The following is a 12,131-nucleotide window of genomic DNA, read 5'->3' on the forward strand; positions in this document are numbered from 1 at the left end:
TTTGATTCGGAGAAGATTTGGCCCGATTTGGTGGCCAAATCTCCAAATCTGAATTTAATCAGGGGACCAATAAAAAGGTCTGAATTGATTCAAAGTTCTCTTTGGGAGCTGCCGCCAGACTTGGAGCTGGTAAGTAGGGGCAGGAGAGAGGGCTGGAGGAGTGGGCAGGAGACCCTGCCAGGCCCCATCCCCTCCCTGCTCCCCCAGTGCTGCCCACTCCCCACCCACTCCCCCCCCCACTTGTGTTGAACCATCACTAAATAAAACAAATATTAGGATGAAACATGAATGTAGTTGCACATTATTTTCTACACTTCACAGTAATATCTTACCCTGTCCTTCAAAATGTCATGATATACACTAAAAAAAATATGCATATTTAAAATGAACCTTTTGGTACACAGAAAAAAGTTTAATTCCCCCCAAATTTACTACCATTTTAAACTACATGCCTACCTACAGATATGTCTAAGATCCATCCATTTTGCGACACAAAATTTGGGCTAAGAATATGAAATAATAAAACTCCCAGAATGTATTTCATAAGCAAAATATAGTTTGATGCAATTTTGGTAATCTTTTTTCTTTTAAAAGAACTTTTTGTTCTTTGAAATAAGGGAGCAAGATTTATAAGTTTTATTTTTTTTACCACATTATTAAAAAAAAGGTGGGGTGGTAGGAAATGGTTGCAGCCTATTTAGCTTATGAACGTCATTTCTGTGAACACTATTATTTTTCTATAGAGAAATGAATCTTTTCTTTGTAGTACTACTAGCATAAAAGACCCTTAAGACAATCTGGAATGAGTTATGCAGCATTTAAAGAGGGCATACTCATCCAACGAAAGGAAGGCAACTATTGAACTAATTTTACCCCTTAGTCAATATAAACCTACAAATATAATTTTTCCCAGGAATGTAAAAATGTGTCTAAAACTTCCCTCCTGATACTACAACTTGTTCTCAGATTTGGGTTAGTCATCTGTATATAAATGTTTATAGTACTTTCAAAATTTTTTATGTTTTGTGATTCCTGAAAATCATCTAGGAATCAAAATAACATTCTGGATACACAATGCCAACTAGGTCGCATTTTTTTAGAACTGAAATGGAAGGAAGTTGGTAAAAAATTTAAAGTCACAGTAACTACTCCCAACATAAGAAAACGTATTTCTTACAGATTTGAACTACACATTTTATATTAGTATGCATTTCCAAAATTAATTTTAAGTGAATTTTAAGAGAGCATTATCTGGCAAAAAAAAGTTAAACATAAATCACATTTTATTTGCTTGGGCCTTTTAGAGGTTTATCTTGTAATCGTATTTATAGATTTAATGTATTTTTAAAATTGTAAATGCATATTCAGGATCACAGCCAAAATGTACAAGAAGTATGTTTAATGCTAAAATGAATGACAAGTTGATAAAAAAGCTAGAAATTTAAAGTTAAGGATGTTTTATACTTTTAAAAATAGTTGTAAATAAAAATTAAACAAAATATATTTTAGGAAGGTTGTGAAAGTTTTATTTAAATTCATCCAAATAGCTTGAGACACACAGCTGTTTTGATATGCCTACGTATTTTTAATGCATCTAGTGTAGTACTCTGCAGTAACATATTGCTTATCATTTTTTTTTAATTCTCTTTCAAAGTAATAATATTCATGTAATTTACCCTCTAGATTTTTTATTAATTTAAGGATGGGTTTCATGCACTGGCTTGTAATGATTAAAGATGTACTATGTAAATCCATATTTTGGCATGTACTGTACATATCATAAAAAATCCTTCTTAGTACACAGATTAACTTGAGTCTGTAAAAACAGCAAGTAAGCATTACAGAATAGTGGTTCAGTATGACTGCTGCAAATGAGCACAAGGTATGTGTTTCAAAAAACTTTCACTTTAAATTACTGAAAATTTTACCCAAATACATATACATTCACATTCTCCTGGGATATTTTAAGTACTTCCCTCACCAGTGTACATCAAAGCACAATTTTTTTTCTCAGAAATAAAGTCTCTTGCACATGACAATATCTTAAAATGGACCAGCTATATTATTCTGCTACTCAAAAGCTTCCCTTGACCTCAAACAGAATTTCAACTCAACTTTCAGGTGAAGATTACGTATGCTACATTTCAGCCTAAAGCAATTTTTATGGTCATGTTATAAAACTTTAAAAATACCTTTATTACTAAAAATTTGATACAGCCATAAAAGCTTTGCTAACAACAAAGGAGAGATATAAAATTCTATGTACCTATTATTAACATTTTCATTTAGAAGTAAGCACGCTTTGGCTCCCACAACAAATGTGTTTGATGCGACATATATTTATAAATATCTCATCAAGAACAAAAATTAACTATGAATGTTGCAGTATTTTAAGAACATTTCCCGTTAGCGGACTACTTGATGTACAATGAAGAACAACTGAAAATAAGAACCAAACCTTAAACTTGGCAACACGTAATTCAGAAATTAAGCAATTGAGGAAATTCTGATGTTACTCTGTGTGTGGCAGAAAGACAACTCTTTAAAAACATTTATATAATTTGAAATATCTGTAAGTACTTGCAGTCATTATGATAGCTAAAATCCATGGCAGCATTTGCCTTATTCACTGCTTTGTTTTACGGGTAAGTCTCAGTCCTGTTATTTTTTGATTTTTTGGACATCCCAAGGTTTGACAGACATGGGACATGCTTTTGTGCCATCAGTACAAGAAAATAGTTAGATTTCAAAATCAGTTAAGACTAATGCTTTTTTTTCTTTTTAAATTCCACAATAACAAAATGGATAATCTTTCTGAAAACACAATCTGTCATCAGTAAGACCCTTTAACAGGTTTAGTTGGATTTTATCACACTAGAATGAGCTTCTAGCTCTAGGCTTTAAACATACAGCCTTTTTTTTGCCAGTATTTCAATTTGCCAACAAAAGATAATACGTTATCACCTTAGCTTTGCTGAAAGGAATTTATCCAAAAGGAATTTACATCTCTCCAATTTTGCTATGCGGATATTAACGTTTTCTTTAAAAAGGATCAACTATATTTAGTGACCTGATTATACATGAAACACAGTATTAAAAACTGAAGAGCAGTAAAAAAATTAAAGTGATTTCTTAACTAAGACATTAAGAGGAAACCTAGACTACCAGTTTTAGGGGGGAGTTAATGAAAAAAACTACACTTGTTTTAAAAAAATAAAGATCCCAAACTACTGTATAAATAAACCTACACGTTATGCCAGGAACTCACTTACTAGGGAAACTATATTATCCAGCAAACATTCACAGTAAGAGAATTACAGGGCCAAGTGCTGGATTGAAAATCTAAAAACTTATACCCGATAAGAAATAAGCAATGGCCCCAAGCTTGCAATGTACATTATACCAATTTGTCAACACTGGTGCAGTTTTACAGGCTTGAATTGTATTTAAGATTGCATAGGCAATTTACACGCCATGAGGACCCAAGCTGGAACTCTAAATTTGTTGAAGGAAATCCTTAATTATATTATTCAAATGTTTGCAGTACTATATATTAACAGTACAAAAGTCTTCCACATATCAGGATTCATGATTACATTTTACAAAGTATTCTAGATAACTTGAATAATAAAGTCTATAATATACAGCAATCTAACAAGTCCATTAGAAGGATTGTTTTGTATGATTGTTATAGGAAGTCGAGAGTTGCAATTACAAAATATTCTGAATGCAACAGTTCTGATGCACCACTGTATCAATTAGCCTCCAAGTAGGTCAGACAGTATAAGTCAGCAGGAAAAGAAAACTTCAACATGCTTCCTGAACAGGTGAACAAGTGCAACTGTGCTAGAAGAAAGACTAGCCTCTAAGCAAATAAATGAATTCTTTATTTTAAATTACAGTTTAAAAGATGAATCAGATTTTTTTGAAAAAAAGATATGTCTTACATCATTCAGCAGAACTGTAAGAAATATTCTCCTTGTCCTCACTATATATGCTAACGTGGGGTAAGGCGGGCACATTCCTTTGCTTTGCTGAAACACAAGTTATATTTTATTTTTGACTTCAGTTATTTGATCTTTAAATGTTCATGTTTCAGGTTAAATAAATTTCACATTAAACAAAAGGCCTATAAAAATAATATACTTTCATAAATAGATATTCAAAATTTTAGCAAGCGTCATATTAACACCGTTGGTCTCATTGTTACTGATGCCCGAAACTTTCAGCAGAGATTAATAATTTGAGAATATTAAAGAGCCAATTTACCATAACTGGAATGGGTTTAAAAATTTAATGACGCAATACACTTCAAGTGTGGTTTTTAAATTAGTGGTTTCAAAGCCAATTACAACCATTTATCAGAAACAGTTTACCGAACCCATAAGACTATTGTAATATTGAGAAATTTTGTTCTTGCTACCTGCAACAGACCATAAGTGTCATATGAATGAACATATTTAGTTTGCTGTTATTACAACTCCTCCAAACCAAGCCGGTATAGGTTCTTTCAAGCTTAATTATCTAGGGACCGTATTAAAAAGTGTTACAAGCTACTTAGTGTATTATACCATATGAACAGATACAACATTCAACTGTACTTGCTTCCTCTTTTCATGAAGAGGTAGTTCGAAGCCATAATTAAGCACTGCATATTTATACGTGCCAAATAGCTACAACCCAAAATAATGGATGATTTTTGTCTTCAGTGGACTAAGCTATGCCTAGTAGCATATTGGACAAAATATTCATTCCAGTTATTTAGAAGTAATGTTAATTTTGCAACTATTCTATTCTTAAAACCTTGTTGCCCTTTTGAATATAGCATTCCTCCCAAATGGCATTGAGACTAGTCAGTTATAAAGATTTGAAAGCTAACCAATAGTTATATTTTTTCTCTATTCTGTAGATCTTTTATATTGGTTAACCAAGTATTAATAACCTGCCATTTAAACATTATAATCAACATAAGTGCTTGCTGTTAAGGGCACTTTGTACTGGCAATTTACATCTCTAAAACTTCACAATAAAACATTACCAGGAAGCAACTTTTAAATACTTAATTTAGTTTAAAAAAAAGACATTAACTATAAAGAACAGCAACACTTGAGATAGAACTTGTAAAGAATGTTATGCAAATGACAGTGAAACTTCCTTATAATTCAGTGCATGTTATTTTGGCGTCAGAGACTTGTATAGTTTGGACATTTATCCATAACGTATTTCAGTATAATGTTAAGGAATAAGACTCACTTATGCTACATGGAACTTGTACTAGTTCAGTTGACAATGCTAATGACGCACTTAATTTGTAAGATTTTTCTCACATTCATAGCTCTGTCTCTGATCCAGATTCTTAATTCTGTTCCACCTTTCATATTCTCATTAGGTTTTACAAAGTTAATTCCATTACTAGCAAGGTATGACAGTTTTGAAAATGAATTTCAGGACCACCGTTTCAAGAATCTGCTTCAGAAGTGTCACCAAGCATATTTTTATTAATAAAACAACAGTCTGAAAAGGTGAGGGAATTTCACGCACAAGTGATGAACAATTCTTATTTTCTTTTTGTAACCCAGAGCTGGTTGGAGTGTAGCCGGTATTTTGGAACACAGGACATTTTGACTGTCTACTAATTCTATTGCCTAGAATGCCAGTCATTATTCAAGCAGTACTTCAAATTAAGTTGTTCCCTTCCGCCCTAATTTCCTACTAGAAACTGAATACAAAAGAACAAGTCTGATGGATCAATTAAGGGTAAAATTAAGCATAGGAATAGTGTTTTATGCCTTCATAGATGTCTGTAAAGTGTTATGAAAAGTTAGAACCCAAAGAATGTAATAGATTGTTTCAGTGCAAGCGTGAAAACAAAATTTCCCCTCTACAGAATGATACGAGCTACACACACAGAAATGCTTTCAAAACACAAGCATTTAATTTTTTAAAATGTTAAATGAGAGATGTAAATATATGCATGTTAGCAACAAAGTGCTTAAAAGCATACTTAAAACATATTCCGTACACAGTCAGCAATAGAAGTCTGTACAAAAGTAATAAAGTTACACATTATAAAAAATACTCCAGAACTATAATTTAAAAGAGGGAAGAGAGACAAGGGAATTGATTTCTCAGTTCATATAATTTATTGCAGTTAGCACACAGTTTAAAAATTCACCAACACACCAATAGTACAAAACTAAACAGCATTATAAGTTATTCCCCCCTCAGGAAAATAAAACATACTATGATTGTCAAAGCTAGATGTCAGTCTAAGTTTTAGAACAAAAGAAGAATGTGAAACTAATAAAAGAAAAAAAGCAAATCACTCACAAGGACCACAAAAATCCAAGAGAAAGTCCATTTTTTTCTCAGACAATGATTGTCTTTTCTAAATTAATAAAAGAATGTATTTTTAAAACCTAGAATCTATTCAAGTAACTAAAGATAATGCTCCAAGGCCATTTTCACAGCTTTTTTTGTTTTAAAATGCCATTACAGCCAAATTAACACACATTTGACCAAATATTTCCAAAACAGTCCAGCAATACACAATGGAGTTTTCCATTCAGTATCTTAAGCACAAAAATAGGCTATGTTTACAGTAGTTAAGGCGATCAAATTTTAAACAAAAGCAGAAAAAAAAGGAAAAACAGCAAACGTTTTCCATGCTACTCCCATAGACCTTATTTGTAAGTGCAAGACAGGAAAACAAACACTGTGCAAAATGCTTTTGACCTGTGTGTTGGTCATTAAAACCACACGTCAGGCTGCAGTCTCTGCTGCTTGGATACACATAGTCCTTTACCCTCCCCCCCTTCCCCATGTCAATCAAGGCTTTCCAGTCTTCTCAGCCTGGGGCTTTTTCAGTCCATAGAATCTTTTCAAGGGGGGAAAAAAAAAAGAATGACCTATTGTTAATTTGTGCAGCAGGAATTCTAAAAATGCTCATCTGGGTAAATGTATGCACCTAAAGTTTGAGCTGGCATGGGTTTTGTGCAATTAGGTTTCTTTTGATAAATGCACACTGCACATGCAAATCTTTAAGCCTGTTTGTAAACATTAATATCTTCCTTGTTATGTAGCTAAATCATCAACTTGTAGCTTAAGTTTTATTCAACTTAAAGACAGTGGGAAAGTAAATTTAAATTATATAAAATAAAACAGTGCATTTATGTTCTTCTTAAAACACCAGTATTTTCAATGGTGCTTTTCCTAAAGAAATTAAATAATTTTAAAACTCACTCATTAAAGTTATACAATGCAAACAAAGACAAAAATATACTGAAACTCATGCATTTCTGTAGCGTTAATATTTACTTTTCAAGACTCAACTAAGAGCATCAACACAACCTGCCAAGTTCTCTGACACCCTCCCCAGCCCATGTAATCAATTACAGTATACAATAACAGTAATTCACATTTTTAAACACACAGTTCATCACTGCTGAAGCTGCGATATCCTTTTTCATCCCAAGCAAACCTTCACATAAGACAAGAGTCCCAGTGATCCCAGTGTACTTTCAGGGTTTTTTTTTTCTCCAGTGGGAACTGTCAGAAATCCAGAAGTTGCCATAATAAGTTTTAAGTCAACTGCTTGTTTAAAAATAGATAATTCAGCATTTCAGAAATTTTGCATTTGGGTCTAAAAGCATTCAGGTTTCCAACAGCTAGAAAGGACTCATGCAATTTTAGAAATGTAAAGGAACAAATAAACCTGGAAGGGATTTCTACATTCATATTGTTAAAATAATTTTTAAAAATCTAGAGCTTAAAATAATGCAGTGATTTGAGGGGGAATAAAGCCATATCAACTTTTTCTTCAATTTGAGGTTTTTTTTTTAAGTGAAGTATTTACTGGCTTCTATTCCAAGAAGGGGGAAAATACTCCGTAGTTTATTACTTTGTCATATTACTTCTACAGTTCATTTTATCAGAGTGCTAAATTAGTGAAATGTTCATGCTGCCTTAAAGTGCAAAAACAAGCTAATAGCCAAACTTTCAGTTCAAGGAAACAAGATTGCTTTTAGACTGTACCACGACTATATAGATTTATATATATATCTATATATATTATTTATATATATAAAAATTTTTTTATTTCCAAAGTTCTTGTGAGCTATCTTCTAAGGTCCAGTCTCTGACAGTAGGTAAGCTCAGTGCTTCACTTTTGACAGACAATGAGTTCACTAACTCACAGTGAAACTTCCGAATGTGTCTGTAAAGGTCTCCAGACTGTGTGAACCTGCGCTCACACCACTTACAAGCATGTGGCTTCTCCCGTGTGTGAACCACAGCATGGCGGCTCAGGTTGTGGGAGTACTGGAAGCTCTTCCCACACTGGGTGCAAGTGTAGGGCTTTTCACCTGAATGAGTCCTCTCATGACGTTTCAAGGTGTACATGCAAGAAAAAGTCTTACCACACAAGGAACAGGTTGGGACATTGACATCAGTAGCAGGCTTGCTGCGGATCCCGTCCTGCTCTCGAAAGTGCGTGCTTAAATGGATCTGCAGGATGTGGGGACTGGGAAAGACTTTGTTGCAAAGAGGACACATGAAAATTTGGCCAGCAGGGCTAAGTATGTTTGACACATAAGGGAGCAAACTGCTGTCCATGTTTCCTTCCACCTGGACTCTCTCGTTTTCTGCAGTTATCATTTCATCATCACTTGCTTTGTCCTCTCTATCTAGCTCCCTCAGGACAGAATCTTCCCTCATAGGAGCCAGATGGGCTGGCTCATACTGTACCCTGTTATTAGTGCTCACACTTTCTTTCACAGTGCTATGTTCCATGTCATAGTCATTAGTGCCAACATCACTCTCATCACAGGAAGTCTCTTTCTCCACCTTCACCTGAACCAGGCTGTTTCTAAGCATGTCCTGTGAAGAGAAATAAGAACTGTTCAGATTTTCAACTCCTGAAAGGCTGGACTTGACAGACAGGTCCAGCACACAGTCAACATCTGCTGAATCCCTCACGGAGGTGACAGACCTCTGGGACAAAGACTCTGTTGAGCTGCAGGGGCTGGCTACTGTTTTTCCAGCTGCTGTTGCGTGTATCTCTGCCTCTCCGCCAGTCTGGGGAATGCCTGCTGAGTCTGAGGGCAATCTCATCCACATGTTCCCAGGCTCAGCCGCCAAGTCCCTTTTGCTAGGCAGGATGTTCAGTTTTTCATCTTCCCCTTCATCTTCATCACTGGGTAAGTCTCCTGCCATGTGGCTGCTGCCATCGGAGAGGCTCTCCACTTTGTCCGAACAACTTGAGGCATCTTCTTCCTTTTTTGTACTGTCTGCCTCCGTGGTGGCTTTCTCTTTCAGCTTCTTTTTGCAGACTTTGACAATGTCATACATGTGGAGATAACTGGCAGCTGCTAGCACGTCTTCAATGGGCAAGTCTTTGAACTGGAGTTTCCCTTCATACATGAATTCAAGCAGGAGCGCGAAAGCTGGGGCTGTAACAATGTCGCTGTTCAGATGAACAATGTCCCTTTTGTCCAGCTGGTCCTTGTAAAAGAGGTGGAAGTACATGCTGCATGAAGCCAGTACAGCTCTGTGCGCTCGGAACTGGGCATCTCCTACCAGAACAGTGCAGTCACAAAGAAAACCCTGATGCCTCTGTTCACTCAGACACTGTAGCAAATGTCTGCTGTGGTCAGGAAACTCCATACTGTCTTCATAACCTATAAGCAACAATTAAAAAAAAATATTAAACATGAGTAGAAATATTACAAACCCACATGCATACATTATGATGTTCAAGGTACACCTAACTTCAAGTGAAAAACTGGAGATTCTAATAAAAGATTATTAAGTTTGTGCTGCACTTACAACTATCACTTGTTCTCCAAGTCTGTTCAGCTACCCTTTTTCTAAGTAACTCTCCATACACTGCTTACCTAAAGAGCAAATTTAAAATAGACTAAAAAATATACTACAGGTTTAAAAGCTGTATGATCATTGTAAATAATAAAATAAAATATTAAATATATTTTGAAAACTAACAGCAATGTCTTTATAAAGCCAAATTGTTACCGCAATAAGGCTTACAGCATGAAGACAGATGTTAATACCTTAAAATCTGCAGGTATAACATATATAACGGATCCTAAATACATAAGGAGCGAACAAATTACAGAAAGCAAAATCAAGGATTTCAGAAATGTAATAAAAGAATAGCAAACTGACTGCCACAGTTCAGTAGGTATACTTCTAAGTTTTAACTTCTGCCATGCAATACAATAGCAGAACACTTTATATTAAATATTTAGAAGCTTCTGAAGAAAGCTTTAGCCTAAAAACAAATGTATGCATTACACAAGAAAGCTTTCCCTACAGAGAGAGAGGCTTTTTCTCCACAGTTTATAGTACCAAAGTGAAAGAAAGTGTTTCAGAAGCACTCTGTGTGTATGGCTATACCCATATTTTTTAATTATTCTGTGCTACTCTTACATGGGTATTATTTTCTTACTCACCACCTTCCTTAAGGGGAGTGGGGGAGAAAAGCTCAAGAAAGTGTAGAAGTCAAAGCTCAATTAAAAAGTAAAATTTATTTAAAAAATGACAAATTTATTTAGACTTTCCAGTAACTAAAAGCAAGTTTTACCAAACCACTTAAAACACAAACTATCCATCCACGGGTTGACATACAGTGCTGAAAAATAACTGTCCTTCACAATCCAAGATGCACTAACATTTACAATCCAACCCCAAATATGTTCTGCAAAATACCATTGCTAGAATAAAGCATGAAGATTTACAATACAATCACTTTAAGTGCCCCACAGCCAACATCAATCCTAATCCTTAAGAGGGCTAAAAATAAAGATTGGAGGGCAGCTCACAAGGTAGCTGTGATCAAATTAGGAGGCTGAAAGGACAGAGAGGGACGAAGAAGGAAGCTTATAAACATCTGATCCAGCTGACTGTGGCCATATGGCAGCTGCTGCCCAGATAAAGAGATTAAGAATAGAGGAGTGCGATTACAGCTGTCTGGCCAATTCAGGCAGCTCAAATCTACAAGTTCTAAATTCGTCGCAAACACAAAAACTCCCTCAAATAATTATTGTTACACTAAAATAAAAAAATCTTAAATGCATATGCAAGAAAGAAAAGAGGAAACCAGTCAGGTTATTCTCCTGGGTACAAAAGTTTTGAACATGTAACTGATTTCTATCTTTCCGAAGCCCTACAGCTGTCTGCTCCTGTAGCTCTGGGTTGCTAAATCTTTGACTGTGAAGTTTAATGGTGGAATTCACAACAAACGTTTTAGCTTCGATGATCTTTAAATATCTCTTTGCCTGTTTCATCTGAAAACGCTTCATCTTGAAGAAGCAATCCAAAACAGAAACCAAAACTATCAGCAATCAGGTCTGCAGCTGAAAACCTTTCCATTTTGGCTCTCAGAAAGGAAGAAAGAACTTACTCGATGCTCCCAAAAATGAGAAATTGTGAGAATATCTATTAAAGTTACTTCTGATGACACGCACAAGAACAGATCCTTCCGAGCTGCAGCCTCAGCCTCTGCCTGCCGTGAGGACACTTATCCACTTAATACTCAATTCCAATATATTATCTCTAAACTTGGTTAGAAAAGTAATGTGATTTTTTTTCTGCCCCCCTCCCCTCCTCCCTGAAAATTAAATAAACACCACGCTGCAAGAGAAATACGGCTGCCTCTAATCTAGGGCTACTCCTACCTTTAGTACACATAAACCTGATTAAGTCCTTTCCTCTGAGTCTTGCTGGCTCCAGGTCTGTTAGATCGGTGGAAAAAAAGCAGACTAAGAGAGACAGATGCAAAGTGGAGATGATGTTAGAGAGGAATGAGATACCTTCTCCACACACAGATCTGCACACACTAACTCCCTGTCTGTGTGTTAGAATAAAAGGCTGAGGGATGGCAGGCTGTCAGCTGCTCTGACATCATGTTCAGATGGAAATGCTACCTCCAGCTGTGCTCCTTTTAATGCCATATGCTACTCCTCTACACTCCTGCCACCAGCTTTTTCTTAGGAGAACTTTTCTGTTCTGTTAGTATAAACAAAATACTTCAAAGTCTCTCCCTCTCGCTCTCATTCTGCCCCCCCAACAAACTTTGGGGGGGGGGGGGGTTTAAAAAAAAAAAAACCAAAAAA

The 12,131-nt window shown here is 35.5% G+C and overlaps 1 protein-coding gene across 3 annotated transcripts; it reads right to left on the minus strand.

The window, feature by feature from the left end:
- Positions 1-6,120: 6,120 nt before the first annotated feature.
- ZBTB18 (zinc finger and BTB domain containing 18) lies at positions 6,121-12,076 on the minus strand. 3 transcript variants are annotated; one of them, XM_019527478.1, is made up of 2 exons: positions 11,694-12,076; positions 6,121-9,677 (listed from the first exon to the last, which is right to left on the minus strand). In XM_019527478.1, the coding sequence occupies exons 1-2, from the start codon at positions 11,704-11,706 to the stop codon at positions 8,095-8,097; spliced, it is 1,596 nt and encodes a 531-aa protein (XP_019383023.1). In that variant the 5' UTR covers positions 11,707-12,076; the 3' UTR covers positions 6,121-8,094. The 3 variants fall into 3 exon arrangements, with proteins under 3 accessions (XP_019383023.1, XP_019383025.1, XP_019383026.1); XM_019527480.1 differs by lacking the exon at positions 11,694-12,076 and adding an exon at positions 11,420-11,633; XM_019527481.1 differs by lacking the exon at positions 11,694-12,076 and adding an exon at positions 10,068-11,394.
- Between the last annotated feature and the right edge of the window lie 55 nt (positions 12,077-12,131).

The sequence above is a fragment of the Gavialis gangeticus genome, unplaced genomic scaffold (assembly GCF_001723915.1).
Source record: "Gavialis gangeticus isolate Ggan-Ray unplaced genomic scaffold, GavGan_comp1, whole genome shotgun sequence".
Classification (NCBI taxonomy): Eukaryota; Metazoa; Chordata; order Crocodylia; family Gavialidae; genus Gavialis; species Gavialis gangeticus.